Raw genomic sequence first — 23,193 nt, 5'->3', positions numbered from 1 at the left:
ACACCACTTCAGACAAATGGTTATCCAACATCATCTTAAAAACTTCCAGTGTTGGAGCATTCACAACTTCTGGAGGCAAGTTATCCCACTAATTAATTGTCCTAATTTCAGGAAATTTCTCCTTAGTTCTCATATGCTTCTCTCCTTGATTAGTTTCCACCCATTGCTTCTTGTCCTGCCCTCAGGTGCTTTGGAGAATAGCTTGACTCCCTCTTCTTTGTGGCAGCCCCTGAGATATTGGAACACTGCTATCATGAGTAGAAACGGAAAATGAATAATATGAAGGAAAGCATTCTGTGCCTACTGTTCCCATACCACTTGTCCTATCTGAATTATTAGATGAGAACATTGGCCTGTCCACTGTAGAAAGTACCGTGGTACAGGATAAGAGCAACCTTTATCCTTGGAGTCATAATGCTGAAGCACAATAGATATAAATGCTATTTTAATTTGGGAGAACACAATGCACTCTGGAGGAATTCAACCAGCGCAGATATCTCTCTCAAGGTTAAACTGCTCACCAAAATGTGCATGCTGACATGGACAAATTCTTCTTTAATCCCTTAATCACTACCACAATACTGTAGCAAATGATAAATAGCCTTATTTAAACCAAGGGAATGTAAGACCTGTACTAGGGATTCGAACCCCCAATCTGCCGACCTTTCTGCTTGACAAGCTCAGTGTCTTAGCCACTGAGCCATCTAGTCAGGAAATGGGGTCTTTTTGTATTCTCAGAGTATGCACAAATGAAACTCCCTCTTTAAATAGTCTTCTTGGCTGCGGACAGCGATGATCAAGAAGAAAGTGAACCTATTACTAATTAGGGCCTTTCCCTGCTATTCTTACTTTGGAAAGATAGTAGTGGGACAGTGAGACATGAACTGAGGAGACAGACTGTAGTTCCCATTTGACCAGAAAGGGACCAAATGATTCACTTTGGATGACTATCAGCCCAATCTGTCTTACTGTGCCTGCAGGAATTAGAAACATCTGCAGGATCCTGTGCTTTCTATCATAATGATATAAACACCGCCACATTATTAGAATACAAGTTATTTGAGGGACCGTCTCTTGCCGGTCACATCTACCCAACCAGGGATAGAGCGGGGAGGCAGGGAATGCTGTGGACGCCATCCCCGAGGGAGATACACCTGGCTGGACCCAGAAGAAGGACCTTCTCCGTGGTGGCTCCCTCTCTCTGGAACATCATTCCCCCAGAGATTAAAACGGCCCCCACTCTAATACACTTCTGGAAGGCGCTGAAGACCTGGTTCTGCCAGCGGGCCTGGGGAACCCAGAGCGGGATGGAGCCCATTAAATGGCTTGTGTGATCGGCTGTCGCTGGGGCAGGAGGTGGGGGGTGATTTTATTATATTAATTTATTTGATTCTTTTATTAGTTGTATTGGTTTTAATGTGGTTTTAAATTATGTAAGCCGCCTTGAGTCAGCATGGGCTAATAGGCAGCAATATAAAACAAACAAACAAACGAACAAACAAATGGTCGAACCTATTTGGTATGTATAGTAGTCCTACTGATGGTTCCAAGTTACGATAGCCTCAGAAGAAGCCATTTAGAATATGTCCTCAAAGTTGTGGCCCACTGCACCATCCCAAAGTTACGGGATCACAATTTGGGCACGTAGCAACTGGCTTGCATTTATGACAGTTGCAGTGCCTTGCAATCACGAGATTGCGATTTGCAATCTTTGCGGCCAGTTTCTGAGACGAAAAGTCAGATGGGGAAGGTGGATTTGCTGAATGACTGCAGTAAAAATGGTCATAAAATAGGATCCAGTCATGTGATAACTTGCTTTATGACCTCACCAACTTACAACAGAAATTCTGTTCCCAATTGTGGTCATAAGTTGAGGGCTACTCTAGTGGTTAATGTGACAATATACAAGCTGTCGCAACACACAGTATGTAGGAATGACCTTGGAAGAGAGGAGAAAGAGCCAGAGGCTAGACAACTGTCATAGGAAGACATCTCAATCCACAGAAGAAGTGTGTGTGTGTGTGTGTGTGTGTGTGAGAGAGAGAGAGAGAGGGGGGGGGGAGAGAGAGGGGGGGAGAGAGAGAGGGAGGGGAGAGAGAGAGTGTTGTGTAAAACATTTCTGAAGGGATCCTTCCTAGGTTTCTGGAGAGTAAAAGGACGGGAGGAGAAAATTTCTTTCAGTCTTACAAGGCTTTATATATCTATCTATATCTATATCTATGTAGGTCTTTGGTTAGGTGCTGCACGAAGCCGAAAACACCAGCCTGAAGATGACAAATGAGACTTCGTTGAAATGTCGCCAAGACACTTCCAATTTTACGCGGAAAGAAACCCGAATAACCAAAGACCTACATACAAATACCCGCGAAAACCTCAGAAAACATCTATATCTATCTATCTATATCTATATCTATATATATCCTTATATAACAACCTAACACATATATAGTTAGTAGTCACAATCTACTAAGAAGAGAGTTAAATCTCTCTTCTCTTATCAACACCAATTGAATCGGGTCCCCAAGGAAGGAAACTGAATAGCCATTTGTCCAGAATGGTATAAGGCAGTGATGGCTAACCTTTTCTGGACCAAGTGCCCAAAGCGTGCACATGTATGTGTGAATGCGCATATGCACACCTGAACACCCAAAATGCAATGCGTGCGCGTGCCACCATGATGTGCCCCGCCCAGTGGTGGGATTCAAATAATTTAACAACCGGTTCTCGGCCCTAATGATTTCTTCCAACAACCAGTTTTCCAAATTGCTCAGAAAGTTAACAACCGGTTCTCCCGAAGTGGTGCGAACTGGCTGAATCCCACCACTGGCCCCGCCCCCACATGTGCGCATGCCCCCCCCGCACACACCCCATGCATGCACGGCAGAGACCCAATGACCAGCTGGCTGGCGGGAGGCACATGCGTGCACACACACAGTGGAGCTGAACTGGGGTGATGGCTTGCGTGCCCATACAGAGGGCACTGCATGCCACCTGTGGCAGGTGTGCCATAGGTTCGCCATCTCAGGTATAGGGTCTCTAGCTTGAGCAGGGGGTTGGACTAGAAGACTTCCAAGCTCCCCTCCAATTCTTATTATTCTGTGTTCTATAGTTATGTATCTTATCTGGACTACCTTGAAGGGCTTTCCTCCAAGGATGCTTCTGGTGGTCTAAAATTAGGGGAAGCCTTTGTGTAAATGTATTGAGTTCCCAAAGAAATGGTGGGATAGAGATGCAAATAATAACAGTAAAAATAACAATAGTTACCACCACCACACCAAATTCCCTGACATTAGTGTTTCTCAACTTCAGCAACTTTATGATGTGTGGACTTCAACTCCTAGAATTCTCCAGCCAGCATGTTAGAGCAGGGGTGAGCAAATATGGCCCCTTTATGACCTGTGGACTTCAACTCCCAGAATTCCTGAACCAGCTTGGCTGTCTCAGGAATTCTGGGAGTTGAAGTCCGCAGGTTGTAAAAGGGCCACAGTTGCCCACCGCTGTGTTAGAGCATTCATCATAGAACATAGAATAATAGGGTCCAGCCCCCTGCCCATGGCAGGAGAGCCTATATCCGTGATAATGAACGTATGGCACGCATGCAGGGGACGCACACACACATGTGTGGGGAGTGGGGCGCATGCAGAGGGGTGCTTGCATTGCATTTTGGGGGTTCACGTGCACGCACCCCCCACACCCCGTTTGGGGCCTGGAAGGCCTCCTGCACCAACCTGGAAGCCAAAACAGGGCATGGGGGCGCTGCACAAGGCCCCCTCCCACTCTGCATTTTGGGCCTGGAAAGCGTCCTGCACCAACCTGGAAGCCAAAACGGGGTGCTGCGGATGTGAGAGCATTTGCGGGGGACACGCATGCATTGCATTTTGGGGGTTCTCGTACACGCGTGTGCATTCGCTCATGTACTTTGGGCACTTGGCACCAAAAAAGTTAACCATCACTGGGCATTTGGACAACTCACTGTCTTCTTAAAAACCTCCAATGATGGAGCACCCACAACCTTTTGAGGCAAGCTGTTCCACTGATTAACTGTTCTAACCATCAGGAAATTTCTCCTTAATTCTAGGTTGGATCTCTCCTTGAGAAGTTTCTATCCATTATTCTTATCTTGCCCTCAGGTGCTATGGAGGAGAGGTTGATCACCCTTCTTCTCTGTCACAGCCTCTCAAGTGCTGGAAGTCTGCTCTAAAGTTGCTGTAATTAAGAAACATCACCTTATATGAACAAAGCATAAGAACCAGAGTAGATTTATCATCAGAAATTGTGCATTTCTTCTTTCTTCCTGTAATACTTAAGGCTGCAGTTTTTATTGATACATGCTACCCTAAAATGAAATTAAAAAAATGACACTAGGAATGATTTTTTTCCCCTACAGAATTCACAAAAGAAAGTTGAGGCAAAAGAATTTGAATTGAAAGATATAGATAGATAGATAGATAGATAGATAGATAGATAGATAGATATAGATATAGATATAGATATAGATATAGATATAGATATAGATATAGATATAGATATAGATATAGATATAGATAATGCAACTGTATAGCCAATAAAATGATAATCACATCGAAAACTATAGGCATCACAGCAAATCATGGAAGCAGTTTGCAATGGAAAAAGCTTAAGCATGCTTCCTTGATCTCTCACTGTCCCTTTAAATTATTTAAAGTATTTTAAATTCCTATTAGAAGCGTGCCCTAGGGCAGTGACCTGATAGAAGAGCAGTTGCTGAGTGTTTACAGGATATCTGGGAAGGAGAAGAGGGGGAGTTAAGAAGCAAGAGAGCGAGAAAAAGAAAACAAACATATATACATGTATACATGTATACATGTATACATTTACATATACATATACATATACATATACATATACATATACATATACATATACATATATATATATATATATATATATATATATATATAAAACAGAAAAGAAAAGGGAAGGAATTTCTAATACTATATCATAAAGAAAGTGGTTATGGAAAAGACAGACCACACCAAATGAGAATCTTTCCTTAATTTTGCAAAGGTTTTTTTTGGTCATATTGCTTTTTCTTTAAGTAAAATATTAGGCCACATTAAATAATATGGCCTAAAACATGGATGTCAAACTCATGATCTCATGTCATCACGTGATGTATCATGACTTCCCCCCCTTTGCTAAACTGGGAGTGGGCGTGGCCAGCATGTGACGCATCTGGCCTACAGACTGCGAGTTTGACATCCCTGGCCTAAAATATGTATTTTTCTCACACATTCCAAGCCAGGGAGAAAAAGGAGGAAAGGGAAGAACAAATAAACATTTATAAAACAATCGTTACTACACTAATATCTCGGCATGTTGATTACCTTATGCTCCAAGAGGCAGAAGTTAACATATATACAATTTTCATATCTCATTTGAAAATGAAAATATGGGTTTGACTCAATTGAATGATAATAACTGGCCAAAATAATCCAGAAAGTATAATAGTGAGGCAACAGTATGAGCTCAAGTCTTCTAAATCAAAATCTAGAACTCCATATTGTCAAGTCAATCCACAGAAGGCTTATCATTGTTCTGACAAGATAAAATTCACAGCTTCAGAAAACTCCTAATGAGTTGAATGAAGAGGTATAAAAATGTAAGCAGTGAATTCAAAATAATTCTGCAAAGACATCCAACCTCTGGCATTTTGCTTACACTGTACAGGGAGAAAAATACTTCACTTTGAAAGGATTTAACAAGCGGAAAAATCACTTCACCCCAAACTTGGGTGAGCATATTTTTCCAGTAACTTTGGTCTGAGTTCCATCCAACAATCATAGCCTCCCTAACTCTATAATCTTTCCAACTATTCCTGGTCATAGCTTCTCATTAGGCACAAAAATGATACAAGCGCGAATATGGAAGACGAGGATTGCTTTAATGCAGAAGAAAAAGGGAAAGAAAATGACAATCTCAGCAGAGGTGGGCGTCACATAATGTAACAACCGGTTCACCCTGCACCGAAAATGTGAGCCTTCCGTGCATGCACACAGCTTCGAAAACACGGTGATATAGGGCAAAATAGCACCAGGTGGGCAGGCCCATTCGCTGGTCGGAACTACCGGTTCGCCTGAACCGGTCTGAACCACCAGCAGCCCCACCTCTGCATCTCAGCAATCTCTTGCAGATGATACAGAATCCCATCTTCTTCCTTTTAAAAAAAGCTAAATAACATCTTAAGAAAAATACCTTATAGTTAGCCTTTCCCCCCTTATTTTTTAAAAATCGGTGGAAGGACTGTTTTGGGTTGCTTTAAATGTACCTGGATGGGAAAATCAATTTTCCTATATTAAGTTTTTGTGGAAAACTATTAAGGTTGAGTCACCTGCTTAAAATATCTATGACAGAACAGCCCATCAGCAGAAAAGCAAATTCTCCAATTCCTAAATACAGCTATACAAAAGTAGAAGATGCATTTGATGTATGATAATGACACAGAGTAATTTAATATGGGAGACCAAGTTGAGGTGACATTTCAACAAGCCTTCTGAAAAATAATTCCATCTCTTTGTTCTTTTCTTAAATTGCTGACCAGGTGGGCATCTGAAAGTTTCTAAGTCATGGAAGAGCAGTTCTGTTCTGTTCAAGATAAGAGAGGTCAATTATTGTTAAAATAATCTAGTTCCATGATGGCTAACCTTTGGCTCGCGTGCCAGAGGTGACACGCAGAATCTCCTCTGTGGGCACATGCACTGTTGCCAGCTGCTCTTTCCGGCACACGCATTCGTGCCGGCCAGCTGATCTTCGTGCACACACAATGAGCAGTGGCTGGTGCACATATGTGCACCGGAAACCAGAATACCAGGTGGTCGGTGCGTGCGTGTACACTGGCCAGCTGGTGTTTGGGTTTCCAGGGCTCTGGCGCGCACACGTGTATTCCAGTTTGGGCACTCGGTGCTGAAAAGGCTCACCATCACTGATCTAGATACTTAACTATGTTACAAACATCAAATGAAACCACTGCAGTGAAACTCACAGTTGCAATGCCAGTTTTCTGATTGTGGCCAACACCACCATCCACGGCTCGTACAATGAGTATATATTCTGATTTAGCTTCCCGGTCCAGTAGAGATGTGGTGGTGATTTCCCCTGAAGTAGGCAAGAGAGGGGAAAAGGAAACAAGAGCTTATAAATCGGAAGCCAAAGGCTCAAAGGCATTTAAGTTATACATTATTTTCCTAAGCTTATAGAAGAAGATGGTGCAGTCCCTTGGAAGGTTTTGCAAATTGACCTTCCATGATGTCACAGAACGTACAACACCGTGCAATTGCTAAGAGAAAAGCCCTTAGCAACAAAATGCTGAAACTTTGCAGCATCTGAACAGGAAGTAAAAAGTCAGTCTACTTGAAGAAAAGAAAATATACGAAGCCCTAGAAAAGCCACCAGTAGAAACTAGAGGATGTACTCTGGAAGCTATGAAAACAGGAGAGCTGAGGAAAAAGAAATCCCAGGTCAATTGTATGTTTGGATGATTACTAATCAGATGCACCTCCAATGTTAATATGCCATGTTTCAACTATATTCAATTATAAATTCAGTTTAAAGTATGATCCAGTTTATACAGTTCTACAGAGGAATTATTGAGTCTGTCATCTGCACCTCTATAACTGTCTGGTTTGGTTCTGCAACCCAGCAAGACAGACCCAGACTTCAGAGGATAGTTAGAACTGCAGAAAAAACAATTACTATCAACCTGCCTTCCATTGAGGACCTGTATACTGCACGAGTCAAAAAGAGGGCTGTGAAAATATTTACAGACCCCTCGCATCCTAGACATAAATTGTTTCAACTCCTACCCTGAAAACAACTCTATAGGGCTCTGCACACCAAGACAACTAGACACAAGAGCAGTTTTTTCCCCGAATGCCATCACTCTACTAAACAAATAATTCCCTCAACACTGTCAAACTATTTACTAAGTCTGCACTACTATTAATCTTCTCATCGTTCCTATCACCCATCTCCTCCCACTTATGACTGTTACCCTGCTGCTGGTATCCTTAAGATTTATATTGACTGTTTCCCTATGACTATCATTAAGTGTTGTACCTAATGATTCTTGACGAATGTATCTTTTCTTTTATGTACACCGAGGGCGTATGCACCAAGACAAATTCTTTGTGTGTCCAATCACACTTGGCCAATAAAGAATTCTATTCTATTCTATTCTATTCTATTCTATTCTATTCTATTCTATTCTATTCTATTCTATTCTATTCTATTCTATTCTATTCTATTCTATTCTATCCTATCCTATCCTATCCTATCCTATCCTATCCTATCCTATCCTACGAAGCTCACGATAAAAGTCTATAGGTTTGAAGTGCCTGAAAAAGCTATCTAGGTGTGATCTACTACCTAATACTTCTTTTAATAAGTTTCTGAAGCTGCCTGAGCTTCTCTCTTATTGCTCCAATAATGAATTGAAAGGTGCCCAATTGTCTTGTTTGTACAGTAGGCTAACCAAGATGGAACTGTCCATTGATTCCATGGCCCCCCGTATTCAGCCTATACATCGAAGTTCAATTCCCTGGTCAAACACAAATCACTTTAATTTTAAGGGGCTGTCCACAGCAGATTATCTGGGGGAAACGATTAAAAATTGATCTTGAACTGCAAGAGGTCAAAAGATTCATTGAAATACATTTGCCTCCCAAGTTCCTGTGGTACCCATTAATCTGCAGTCTGGAAAAAAAAAAGCCAGTGGGGGACTTAGAGAAAAAGGACACGTCTCAGTGATGAATTGCTCCACTTTGCCCACAAAGTTACATCCAATTAGGCACACCTTCACAGCGCAAGTTCAGCTAATTTTAGCGATGCTATTCCTACAGATTCTCAGATTCTCTCTCCCCTCACACCACTTCCCGGCATGCAGGATAATCTCCCTTCCTACAGAATAGGGAAACAGGGCAAGAGACTGAAAGTGATGCCACGTCAAAAACACTGCCGTGCCTTTTTCAGATTGTTTGACAATTCTGTGAGATAAAAAAAAATGTCAAATTGGGAAAAAAACACATAGGCAAGGAAACAAAAAGTCAATGAATTTTTTTTAATCTTTGCACTACATCATTGATATGGAATGTTCCTGCTGTCTTGCAGATGTATAGGGGACTTCAAATACCAGAGCCCCATCCAACATGCTTATGATGGCTGTGTTGTGGTCCGTCAGCAGCCTGCAGAGCTGGCAGCGGAGTCGGACAGTGAGGAGGCTGGGGAGGACAGTATTGGAGTCAGGGGAAGGTCCGAACGAGGGCTCTGCGTCAGAGGCAGAGATGGGGCCAGGGCCATCTGGGAATGATGCACGGACTCTGAAGCCTCCAGAGGTGGACAGCAGAGAGGCAGAGGAACAGGAGGAGCCTGTTCCTAGTGCACGCATGTGAAGAGCTGCCAGAAGGCAAAAAGGACAACTTGGGAGTAAGGCCAGGAGATGATTGGCCTCTCCCAGAAGGCTTAAAAGAGCAGCAACGGCTCTTGGGATCTTTGTAGGAGAGCAATGTTGCTACATTTTTTTCTTGTCTTGCTACATTTGTTTCTTGTCGGCGTCTCTTGCTTCTAAACTTTTGCCAAGAAAAGCCTTTGGCAGGTTGCCAAAGTAGACCAAGGTTGGTGATAAGACCGAAGGACTGTTTATGAAGAATTTGTTTTGGAATTAATTTGGACTAAGATGAGAATGAAGTAATTCTCAGCTGTTCTAATAAAATATGTTTGTTTAGGACTGATTGTGTCTGGTAATAACTACTTGGCCTAGGTCACAACAGGCTGGGAGTTATGCCTCTCATAAGAGTGGGAAAAGCAAAATTAATATTACTAATACTATTATCTGTTTGTTTGTTTGTTTGTTTGTTTTGTTTACTTACTTACTAAGTATACTTACTTACTTGCCAGTCCTCTAGTCTAGAGGCAACTCTGGGTGCCTTACAAACAATAACAATATTACTTCTGCTCCCACTGTTTTTCCTGCTACTATTTCTATTGCTAGCTGCCGCCTCCTCCACCTCCTTTCTGCCCCATTAAGAGAAGGATTAAGGATACTTATAATGATTAATAACACCAACCATTAAAATAGCAAGTTAGTTTTATGGTTTACAAAAAAAATAGCTGTTTTGATCAACCTGAAAAGAGAAAGTCAGGTTAAAATGGAAATGATAAAAAAATATAAAACTGAAAGCAGACAAAGAATATATTAAATTAACACTGAAACTCAAATTCTCTAGAACTTCAGATGAGAGGCAGATTAAGATTATTACAACATTCAAAGCAACATTTATAAAACTAAAAATAAAAAGCTCTGACAAACAAAACCTACATTTACTTGATATCTGGATTGGTACCAAACATAGGAATATTTAAAGACAGTATAATTCTAGTACTAGTGTAGGGACCTGTTGGACCAGATGATCTTAAAGCACAGGTATCTTTATTTAAGAAATACAAAAGGAAGTGTGGGATACATTGCACCGTATAGCACAAAGTCTCTATTATGTACTAAGCATCTTCTTACCCTGTTTCCCCCCAAATAAGGCATCCCCTGATAATAAGCCCAATCGGGCTTTTGAGTGCATGGCAATAAGGCCAAGCGCTTATTTCAGGGTTCAAAAAAATATAAGACAGGGTCTTATTTTCGGGGAAACACAGTAGTATTTGCTAATCTGATAAATTCCTTAATTCAACAGAAGGAAAACACAAAAAGAAAGGAACATGACTAATTAACTAAGCACAAGTCCTTTCCCTAATAGCTGTCAATTGCAAAAGTATGTCTTGTGAGCTGTTGATTGGCAGTGGTGGGTAATTGACTGCTTCCTCCTGAAATGGTAGGAGTGATATAAGGCAGTCGAGTTGAAGAACTTAACTCACTCAGTGAGTCAACTGGGAGTCTAAGTAGGAGTTTATCAGTGGAGTGTGCTGGGAGATTCTAAGAAAAAAGTCCCTAACAAATTTTCTATATAGGTGGTTAACTTGAGGATGTCAGGATTCCAAGTAACACCCCCAATGAAATCAAACTCCGAGGCTTGAAATTTCTCAAAGCTAACTTTTATTGGAGATGTAATATTGGCACATCTGGGAAAACCCGAATCTGAGAGCTTCCGGGTTTTCCGCACCCAAAAGAAAGTTAAAGATCTTACCCCTCACCCACATGTCCACCACACATCCAATCATGTACAGTCCAGAACAGAAGATATCTTCACATTCTTCTCAGCACAGCTGCAGGGCACTTTGGCCCTGACTTTCTATAAAGAATGTTGTTTTGACTACATCTCTTCTTCACTCTATACCAGGGGTGAAATCTACTTACCTTCCTTACCGGTTCAGAAGTGCACACCCCATGAGGGCACGCTCCCTTTGCCCATGCGTCACATGTCACATGAAAGGATCCTCAGCCTAATAAACCTACTGATAAACGGATTGCTTCTGTTTCAATGCACCTGGTTAATAAGATCTTGTGAAAATCTAATCTTTCTAATTGTGAATAATATCTATTAGGCATTTGGAAGTGAGACTGGATCTTGCATGGGTTGGAGATGAAAACCCTGCAATGAAAAACTCAGATAAAGATTTGTGGTCTATAGAAGGAAGAGAAAATACTGCTGCATTGAGGCCTGTTAAATCATTCAGTGACAACACAGAAAGAAGATTGGCTTCCAAAGTTCATGGCCTTCATTGTCTATAGCTTCCCGATCAGCATATGGGAAGTAAGCAATATTAGTTTGAACTCAGTGCAGGAAGGAAATATGATTTAATAGCTATTACTAACAGAGATCTGATGCGATGAGTCCTATGTCTGGAATTCTACAAGTAGAGGGTATTGCTTGTTCAGAAAGAACAGGTGCAGTAGAGAAGGAGGAAGACTAACTCGTGTTAAAAGTAAACACACCTGCTCATAAATCTTAATGAATAAATTTGGCAGTGCTAGAAAGAGATTTGGAATAAAATAAACTGAACAAAACTTGTACTGTCAACTATTGTTAGTTCTTAGTCTATTAACTAAAGAGATTTGTTTGCTACAAGTACTTGTGTATATAAATTCTAACAACTATTGGTGGTTTACAATAATAACATTTTAAACCCCAACTCATAAAAACAATACATATAGCAGGGGTATCAAACTCGATTTCATTGAGGGCCGCATCAGGGTTGTGTTTGATCTTGGAGGGCCGGGGGTGGGTGTGGCCAGCTCAATGTCACTTGTGTCAGGGGCACCTATGGCAGCCCGAGCACTCTGCTAGGAAAATGGGCTCCCGAGCTCCGTTTTTAGCTGCGATGGCCTCCATCAACCCTCTGCCAGCGAAACAGCCCTCCCGAGCTCCGTTTTCGCTGGCAGAGGCACCACGGGCCAGTCCTTCGCTGTTTCTAGGGTGATCCTGTGGGTCAGATCTAAGCATTCTGTGGGCCGGATCCAGCCCCCGGGCCTTGAGTTTGACACCCCCCAGACATATAGTATCATATATACATATATGTATACACATACATAACATATCTCCAAGTTAAATTTGACTTCTGTCAACTCTCTGGACAACTCTCTGAAATTTTCTTGGCAATATTTTTGGGAAATGTTTTCCTAATATTTCCTTCCTAGGGACAGAGAGACGGACTGGCCCAAGATCACCCAGCTGGCTTTGTAACTAAGGCAGGACTAGGACTAACAGTCTCCTGGTTTCTATCTTGATGCTTTGATATATTTCCCACAAGCTACTATCTTTCAAAGACAGATGAAATAGTAATATAGTCATGGCAGGGTATTGAATGAACCAGATATCTAGTGGGACATAAACTCGGCAAAACATGGTCCTTCCAAAACATTTCTGACCCAACTTGCTGAAATCTTTCTCTCTCAAAAAGGTTTAAGAAGACCAGCTACCTTTGGTCTGATACCTAAATGAGAAGATATGGCATCTAATAAGAACATTGGGGGGAAAATGACTAAGTAACATGAGAGTTCTTGAGAAATTTAAAATCAAATGCAGAGATGTAAGATGAAAGATACTTGACTTGATAGTACTTACAGAAAGATAATGGAACAGTAGTTGATCATAAACTGAGTATGGTTGGACAACGTGATATGGCAGGTATAATATTGGGATATGTGAACAGAATTATAGTTTGTGGGAAATGATTGTCCCATTTTTCTGTGCGGTGGTCACTGACTACTTCAAATAGCATGTCACATTACATTTTAAGACAAGTTCAGATAGCTGTTATTAACCTAACCCCGACACCTTTCTGTTCTGATTCTCATAGTCAAGAGAGAATGTAGAAGTTGGAAGTGCTTAGTCATTAGAAAAGAACAATTTGATGGGGATATGTTAAAGGTCTACATATACTGGAAAGGATGTCACCCAGTAGGAAGATGTATTGTCAGTTATTATGGACTTTAGAACATACAATACAAGATTTAGGCTAAAGAAAGATGATTCTGACTGAACATTAGAAAGATATTCCTAAAAACAGTGTGACAGTGAAATCAATTTCTTAAATAATCTGTGGCCTGTATTTCATTGATGTGATCAGATGGAGGAAAGTCAGACAGATATTTATTTTGGATTTCCACTGTGGGCAGATACAGTATTCAATGTTAAATGCCACTTCCATCACTAAGATCTGGGAGATGTTCATATTGCCAGTGACAATGAAACAAAATACCAAGAGAGGCATTTTAATAGTTTCAACTTGTTTTGGTTCCCCCAAATCCTTGGATGCCATCCTCCACTCCAAAAGTTTGTATTACAATTGAATTGTAATTTTTAATATGACAGTGAGAAATGATTATGTGTGGGAAGTGATATTATTAACTATATTTAACTAATTAGAATTAAATTATAATTTTGTCTTGGCTTTATTTTCTGGAGCAGACCATTTCTGGCATACCATTCAAAAACAGATTATACATCTGTGCTTTAAGGCAATTTAATTTGATTTACAGAAAGCACGTAGCTTTGAATTCTGGGCAAGTTGAACATTTATATAACACAAATGTTTCACAAGAATTATACTGATTTTGTTCTGGTGTTAAGCAGTGTGATCTTCACATTCATATCTGTATTTTTATTTCTCTTTTAGTGGACAATTTGTTAGATGAGTGAAAACAAAGCCATTAAATTAAAAAAAAAAAATCAAGAAAACTGAAAAGTAAGGAGAAAGTCGTAGTTGTACTTACCTGAACGAGCATTAATGCGAAAATGTGACGATCCTTCCAAAGAGTATATAATAGATTCTTGGCCATATTCTCTTGATCGGTCAAAGTCAGTAGCATTTAGAAATAGCACTGTTGCTCCTTGAAGAAAACAAGAAAAATAAGATGAAGAGCCAAATTTATTTATTTATTTATTTTGGAAAAATTATATTACACTTGTATGCTTTACTGCAATTTTGATTTGCATAATTCGTAATCCAAAAGTCCTTGATACATTTTGTTTCCTTTTAATTTTTATCTGTAAGCTGCTCAGAGCTACTACAGAGTCAGGTACTTTGAAACTGAAATAATAAATAAGTCTTCTCCAAGTATGGTACAGGGTAAATTGATGATAAACATATGATCGTCACTTGGAACACAACAGGCTAGATATCACAGTTGTCAAAACCGAAACGTACAATTTATTGACATCACAGTACCAGGAGATGCCATAGTCGAAGAAAAAGAACTGGAAAAAATCACGAAGTATCGTGACCTGGCCATTGAAACTACACGGCTATGGATGAGACATGTAACAGTGATACCCATTGTCATTGGGGCACTTGGTACCATGTCAAAGAATTTTACATCAACAAATTGCAGCTTCCTGCAATAACACCAGCGGAACTGCAAAAAACTGTGCTACTTGGAACATCGTACATCTTAAGAAGGTACTTGGTTGATACCTAGGACGCTGGTAGCAACCTGTATCAACCATTAGCACCAGTCAATGGTATTTGTGATGCATTTTTGAATGTTCAGTTGACTGAGTTTCATGTTTAATGAATAAAGTAAATAATAATAATAAAGAGATGGAATGATCAAAGCACTGGATTAAAGATCAGGGCTCTATGTAGCTAAACAAGAAAAAATGCCATGCATTTCCCAAAAAAGGGCTAGTACGGAAGCAACCTAATGCCTGCCTTTTCCATTCTAAGTGTCCTCTTAAGATTCATACTCCTTGTAAGATTTACATATGTCACTGAGAAAATGACAAGTCGAAACTGAATTCCAAGGGGTGGCACCCAGTTGGGAAAGGTTGAATTAAGAATACAAAATTAATCTGAGCTTCCTCCAATAAGGGCATGAGTTCAGGATAACTCCTCCCATTTAGGTCGCAGCATGGTGGCTGAGTACTTAAGACACTGGGTTTGTCAGCTGGAAAGCCAGTAGCCCAGGTTCGAGACCAGAGCTCCTGCCAACCTAGCAGTTCGAAAACATACGAATGCAAGTAGATAAATAGGTACCACTTCTGTGAGAAGGTAACAGCGCTTCTTGACATCATACTGGCCACATGACAGTGGTGGGTTCCTCCCGGTTCGGTCCAGTCGAGCCGGTAGCGGTGACGATATGACGTCACCGAACCGGTTCTCCCCCCCCCGCCCTCCCACCCCCCCACGTTATTCTTACCTTTTATTTGGTCCCACCCCCAATCTATTGCTGCCTCCTGAGTCCCAGCTGATGACTAGAGGGAAAAAAACTGTTTAAACTCTTGCCGCAGGGCTTCAAAGGGCCATCCTACAGCTGATCAGTGTTAAAAGCAAACAAATGAGTCGGGTCGTAAGTGGAGGACTGGTCGTAAGTGCGAGGACCTTCCAGAAATGACTCTGACCAGCTAGCCACGCCCACCTAGTCACATGACCTCCACAAAATAAGCCACGCCCACAGAACCGGTAGTAAAAAAATTTAGAGCCCACCCCTGCCACATGACTATGGAAATGTCTTTCGACAGTGCCTGGCTCAAAGGCCTTGAAATGAAGATGAGCACACCCTCTATAGTTAGCAACGACTAGCAGAGTAAAATCAACAGGGATTCCTTTACCTTTATTTACCTCCCATTTAGTTACAGTCAATAAATGTATTGTGATTGACCGAGATTCTGATTTACAATATTATTGAGAAAATGGTTAAAAATAACAGCTTTAACGTCTATATTAGATACTTTAGCTTTAAAGTCTATATTAGGTACCGTCTTTATTCGAGATCACCAAAATAACACACAAGAATGTGTATTATCAATTCAGACACTACAATAGCAAAGGATGGAAGCAGCAGCAAAAAAGTTATAAAATTAAGCCAAGTAAGTTAGTTCTAGAGTTTACAGCCAGTTATTTCAAGAGCATTCTACCTGCAATTGATGTGAAGTATGCAGTACAAGTTAACATTTTTAATTTGAAGATAAAGGATAATGATTGATATCCGTGGTGATTGAAGAGCCGTAGTGGTACAATGGTGAGAATGCAGCTAATTCACTACTCAATGCCAGAAATTTGATTCTGACCGGCTCAAGGTTGACTCAGCCTTCTATCCATCTGAGGTTGGTAAATTGAGGATCCAAATTACTTAGAGAAGGCTGTAAAGTACTATGAAGTGGTATATAGGTCTAAGTGCTATTGCTATTCATTCCATTTCTAAAATACAAAACCTGTAGATATCTTAATCTATCTCCTGCTATGGGTAAAGCAGACAAGTTCCTACCTTGAAAGCAGGGGTGAAATGCTACTGGTTCGCTCCGGTTCTGTCAAACCGGTAATGATAAAAACTACCGATTTGGTCGAACTGGTAGTTAAAAAAAGCTACCAGTTCCTCTGAACTGGTATTTCCGACGATCAGCTGTGCCGCACGGTTTAGCTTTGCTAGAAAGCAGGAAATACTACTTTCTAGCGAAGCTAGATCACGCGGCACAGCTGTTCCCCTCCCCTCGCTGTTTTACTTACATTCCCAAGCCTCCTTTTGGCTCATACTGTGCATGCGCGCACACAGTGCTCATTTGGTGCGCACTGCGCATGCGTGGCCAGCGAACCGGTAGCAAACCGGTTCAGATTTCACTACTGCTTGAAAGGTATTAAAAGTAAGAATTTCTCTGTAATTAAAAACACACTTAGGGAAGGTAGATGAACTGATATGTCTCCAAAAGACTGTAGATGATGACCATGGCAAAGCCCAAAGGACTCAGGAGTAAACTGCTTCTATGGAATCTCTCTAGGTGAGGAGAGGATGAGATTACCCATATGTGTTCTGGATGGCTGTCCCCCACTAGAAGACTGCCAGGAGAAAAACAAGAAAAGGAAGCCATTGCATGAAAGCTAGCTGAGTGACTTTGGACAGTCTCTCTCTCTCCCTCTCTCATTCTCTCTCTCTCTCCCCCTCCCTCCCTCCCTCCCTCCCTCCCTCCCCCCTCCCCCTCCCTCTCTCTCCAAATCAAATCATCTCACAAGTTTGCTGTTATGAGGGAATGATAAGGATTAGGATAGAAACCGATCTCCTACCTGCCATTATATCCTCCATGACTGTGACAACGTAGGAAGGCTTGCTAAACGTGGGTGGATTGTCATTTTCATCCTACAAAGGTAAAAATAAAATGAACATTGTGGCACCTGATTTTGGTAGCAAAGCATAAATGTCCAACACATAATAAAATAAATAGTATTTTGATGACAGTATATACTAACCCCACCTCCCCAAGGCCCAGTTTAATTTAACGAAGGAGTTTATCAAAGCCTACCACTGATTTTTTTTTGTTTTTTGTTTTGTTTTTATTAAATTTATATACTGAATAGGAGGGTCTTAAGAGCACGGTGGAAAGTGCGCAGATCCGGGATCCTCCGTATCTCTGGGGGGAGCTCGTTCCAGATAGTGGGTGCCCCCACAGAGAAGGCCCTCCCCCTGGGGGCCGCCAGTTGACATTGTTTGGCTGACGGCACCCGGAGGAGCCCCTCTCTATGAGAGCGTACCGGCCGGTGGGAGGCTGTTTGTGGTAGTAGGCGGTCCCGTAAATAGTCAGGTCCTAAGCCATGGAGCGCTCTAAAGGTGGTGACCAAAACCTTGAAGTGCACCCGGAAGACCACCGGGAGCCAGTGCAGCTCATGCAGGAGAGGTGTCACACGGGAGCGCCATGTTGCTCCCATAACCACCCGCGCGGCCGCACTCTGCGCCAGTTGGAGCCTCCGGGTGCTCCTCAAGGGGAGCCCCATGTAGAGAGCGTTACAGTAGTCCAGGCCGGAACTGACGAGGGCATGAGTGACTGTGTGTAGAGAGTCCCGATCCAGAAAGGGACGCAACTGGCGAATCAGGCGAACCTGATGAAAAATCCTTGAATTACTTGTTCGATACCTTTTCTTTGTGTTTGTTCCAGAATTAACTTTAAATAAAATTTGGACATACCAGAGAACACAAAGAGATGACAATATATAACACAAATGTTCAGAATGTAGTAGAATTCTGTTTTTTTAAGTTTTGGAAGAATGTAAAGTATAATGTAATCTCTAATTAAGTCTTAAAATGTTCAACCCAACTATCTTTTTACTCCTGGTCTTGAATAATATCATTACTCCCACAAAAAGAAGCCCAGACTTCTTTCTTTTACTCAAGTAGAGTCCCAAATTAGATCCTTTACTTACAAACAAGAATTTGCAGTTTGTTCTGTTACCCACAGGATACCCCAGTTTAAAATTCACTGCTGCAATACATTCACTATCTTTTAAAGACTGAGCTGTCCAAATGCAACTCAGTATTCACATTCAGCATTCCTATCTGTTGGAAAAGTATTCCGTGTATTCTCGTGTATTATTAAGCTTCTCGTGTATTATTTATTATTGTGTTTTCTGTTTCCCACCACTTAAGTACCTTAAATAGTGTTCATAAAACTATTAAAATACTATATAAAAGTACCAAACTGCAATTACAATTTAACAGAATAGAATAGAATAGAATAATTTTATTTCTATACCGCCCTTCTCCCGAAGGACTCAGGGCGCTGTACAGCCTATTAACACACAAGACAACATCAGTTAAAATAGTTTAAAATTATTAAATGAATTCGGCTCAATTTAAAACCCCACGAATTTAAAACCCAATTTAAAATTGTTATGTTGATAGCCCAGCCTGGTGGAACAACAGGGTGTTGAGTGCACAACGAAATTTAAAACATTATACCACACTTATATTGATTAGAAACAAGCTGCCCAGGGAGATTTTGTAAAGCTAACACTTGGATAATAGGTACTTGAGTATTAGTAGCTCAGGTTGGTAGTTAGGCTGTTGATTTGACTAATTTGCATCTCATAAAAAGGTAAAGACCTGTGCTCTGATAGACGAGCACACTTCAAAACACACTGACAATGTCTCCTCGAACGGTGATGAAACATTTGCAATCAAATTGCCACGCTCAGACCAACAGCCTAATCTGGATAATAGGCAAGATGCAATTTCACAGTATTATTCTAATTTTAAAAGTGAATACAGGTAATCCTTGATTTATGACTGATTGTTCAGATTTATGACAGCCTTCGAAAGAGTGCTTTATGCTTTATAAAGCACTTCTGGCTGGCATAAAATGTTTCTGTGGCTAAGTGAGACAGTTGTTAAATGAGTTTTGCCCCATTTTACAACCTTTCTTGCTACAGTTTTTAAATGAATCACTCCAGTTGTTAAGTTAGTAATATGGTTGTTAAATAAATCTGGCTTCTCCACTGACTTTGAGTGTCAGGTCGCAAAAGGGGATCACACAACCCTGGGACACTGCAATCGTCATAAGTATGAGCCAGTTGCAAAGTAGCCAAATTTTGATCACGTGACCACAAGGATGCTGCAATTGTCGTAAGTGTGAAAAACGGTCATAAATCACTCATGGAAAGAAATTATTGCAAACTAAACACAATGGACCCAAATTTGATGTGGTGGATAATGCTGCTAAAAAACCCAAATTAAGTCTGAAAATGAGCTGAATCCAAGTAAGGCAGGAGTGTCAAATTCAAGGGCCGTGGGGTCCTTAGATCTGCCCCATGGGGCCACCCTGGAAACAGTGAACGACCGGCCTGGGGTACTTCTGCCAATGAAAATGGAGCTCAGGAGGGCTGCGCGCAGCCCTCCCGGGCTTAGTTTTTGGCCGCAATGGCCTCCTGCAGCCCTCTGCCAGGGAAAATGGAGCCTGGGGGGGGGTGCAGCCCCTCTCAGCTCTGTTTTTGCCAGCAGAGGGCTGCAGGAGGTGCCACGACCGAAAATGGAGCTCTGGAGCCTGTTTTCGCTGGCAGAGCGCTTGGGTCACCACAGGCGCCTCAACACGAATGACATCAAACTGGCCACTCCCACCCTGGCCACACCCACCCCAGCCCGCTGAGGTCAAACACAACCCTGATGTGGCCCTCAATGAAATCAAGTTGACACCCCTGAACTAAGGGCTTCAAAAGAAAAAAAAAAAAAAAAAAAAGAAAAGCATTTTCTCACAGCATCCCGATTTTTTTCATTCTAAGTGTCCTCTTTGCCAGGTGACCTAAAGTCCATCTTTGGTTAAAGGGCCAGTAAAAAAAACAATTCCCAGAATCCCTGTCTCTGCATACTTTGTTTTCAGAAAAGAGGTCAAAGAAGCAGCAAAATACGTTACGGTGCAGTATCTGATGAGGAGCGTCTTTTGCTAATTTATATAGATCTTAGGAAAATTCAGTATTGTTTAATTATTTATTAAACGATCATTAAAAAAGAAAAACTATAGTAATTTTTATCCTTTGCCTTTGAAAGCACCCAGATTATTCAACCTCTGTATGATACCAATACGGTCTCATACAAATGTTTTAGTATTAACAGATATATCTTGTGAGTTCTAAAATACAGATAGGATAGCAAATTCAATATTACTAAATATTTATTAATAGAGATGCTTTGTATATCAACATTTTAAGTAGTTAAAATACTTTTAATTACAGTGAGTAGTAGTAATAATCTATTATCACTCACAAGTGCTTTGCAAGGAGTATATAATTAAGTAATTAACTCCTTCACTTTTCACACGTTAATTTTTTTAAAAATTAAAACAGGGATTATTCTGTTCCTTTACAGATTAAGACATGAACAATGCTGTCATAGGCAGGAACACAATTACATGAAATGATGTAATTTTCAGCTTCCCTCAATTATGAATCTTTGTGTCCTTTTCCCTTCTGGTTAATTCTTGAGCATTTCTGAAATTACTTTGTGAATTTTGCAACAAAGAAGACTGCATGACAATTTTAATGGATGTTTTCATGCACGTTTCTTCAAATCATGCGTTTTCAAACGTAATTTTTCAAGAGCTTTTAGCCCAATATAATACATACTTCCTTCTATAATTAATCTGAACTCCATCATAAAATTCTGAAAAATATTCCAAGTCTTGTAGGTTTAAGAGGTAAATTGGGTAAATTTTGATAAAAAGTAACCTATTTTTATCCATTTCTGAAGTAGGTGAATTTAGTACTGAACTTTAACATTTTCACCAATATTTACACAAGGTGTAGTAATTTAAAAAAAGCAAATGAAAGAGTGTCATGATTGGTCTCCAATAGATTAATGTTATGGCCTGTCGGCCGCTGGCTCCTCCAGCAGCCGTATCAGATGAGGAGGTGTGGGAGTCAGGGTCAGCATCAAGGCAACCTGAGAGCTCCGAGCACGAAGAGGGAATGGAGCTGGCAGAGAGAGAGAGAGAGAGGCGGAGCCTGGGCCATCGGTCAGCCCTCAGATGGAGAGTCACCAGCCCCCAGGTCTGGAGGTGGCTGATGAGGAAGAGGAGGAAAAGCTGGGTCCAGTGCCTGATGTGTGGATGCACAGAAAGCAGAGGAGAGGAGAGCAGTGGAAATCCATGGGCCGATCCTTGGGAAGGAAGAGCCACCACTGCTAGCGAAGCTCTGGGGATAAAAGGCAGGGGGCAGAGATGAATAGATGTGGCAGACAACTATTCATCTTCCGGCTGGCCGGCCTTGTTAGCCTGGTTGTGAGAGAAACTTTTTGCCGGGGCTGCTGGTGCTCCTAATAAAGGAATCTTTGAGTTAACTTCAGAGGGTTTGTCATGTTTGGGGATCTGTGTCAGAACAGTTAAAAACTGCAGTAAGAATATGGTTAGAATAGAGTTGGAAGGGACCTTGGAGGTCTTCTACGCCAACCCCCTGCTTAGGCAGGAAACTCTACACCACTTCTACATTCTCATTTTTTTTGGATAATCTGCCATCAAGTTGTTGTCGACTCAGATGCAGTGATCCAGCCTTCGCTAATAATTATGTTAATTGATTGATCGTTCTCACCATTAGGAAATTTCTCTTTAGTTCTAGATTGCTTCTTTCCTTGATTAGTTTCCATTCATTATTTCTAATCTTGCCTTCTGGTGTTTGGAAAATAGGTTGACCCCCTCATCTTTGTGGCAACCTCTCAAATATTGGGACACTGCTATCGTGTCTTCCCTAGTCCTTCTTTTCACTAGACTAACCCTGCCCAATTCCTGCAACTGTTCTTCATACGTTTTAGTATTTAGTATTTAGTATTTATTAAATTTTTATACTGCCCCCTCTCCCGAAGGACTCGGGGCGGTGAACAGCCAGAATTAAAAACACACAATACAAATATTAAAATACATTAAAACAAAATTAAACTATCTTTGGCTTCTCCAATTTAAAACCCCTTACCCATAAAATTTACCCAATTAAAAATTTAACCCAGCCCAGCTTGCTGAAATAAAAAAGTCTTCAGGGACCAGCGGAAGGTACGGAGGTCCGGGATTAGTCGTATCCCTGGGGGTAGCTCATTCCAGAGGGCGGGTGCCCCCACAGAGAAGGCTCTTCCCCGGGGAGTCGCCAGCCGACATTGCCTGACAGACAGCACCCTGAGGAGGCCCTCTCTGTGGGAGCGTGTTGGCCGTTGGGAGGTTATCGGAGGCAGAAGGTGGTCTCGTAAGTAACCGGGTCCTAAGCCATGGAGCGCTTTGAAGATGAGAACCAACACTTTGAAGCGCACTCGGAAGACCACTGGAAGCCAATGCAGCTCGCGCAGGAGAGGTGTCACGTGGGAGCGCCATGTCGCCCCCATAAGTACCCGCGCGGCCGCATTCTGCACCAGTTGGAGCCTTTACGTTTTAGCTCCCTAATCATCTTTGTTGCTCTTCACTGCACTCTTTCCTGAGTCTCAATCTTTTTTTAATTTTATTTTTTAATTATTATTTGGGAGGTAGGAGTGGTCTG

General features: G+C 41.3%; 1 protein-coding gene across 1 annotated transcript in view; it reads right to left on the bottom strand.

The window, feature by feature from the left end:
- CDH23 (cadherin related 23) overlaps positions 1–23,193 on the bottom strand; it is a 639,510-nt gene that overhangs the window by 199,670 nt on the left and 416,647 nt on the right. The window contains exons 18-20 of the mRNA XM_070946306.1: positions 17,482–17,554; positions 14,198–14,314; positions 7,022–7,134 (exon numbers count right to left, since the gene is read on the bottom strand). Of these exons, the coding sequence (XP_070802407.1) occupies positions 7,022–7,134; positions 14,198–14,314; positions 17,482–17,554 (303 nt within the window). The remainder of the gene's footprint in view (positions 1–7,021; positions 7,135–14,197; positions 14,315–17,481; positions 17,555–23,193) is intronic.

The sequence above is a fragment of the Pituophis catenifer genome, unplaced genomic scaffold, assembly GCF_029215685.1.
Source record: "Pituophis catenifer annectens isolate HBS135680 unplaced genomic scaffold, rPitCat1.0.hap2 SCAF_6, whole genome shotgun sequence".
In the NCBI taxonomy this organism is placed as follows: domain Eukaryota; kingdom Metazoa; phylum Chordata; class Lepidosauria; order Squamata; family Colubridae; genus Pituophis; species Pituophis catenifer.
Note: the sequence above shows the minus strand (reverse complement) of the source record. Positions and strands in the feature narration are given on the sequence as shown.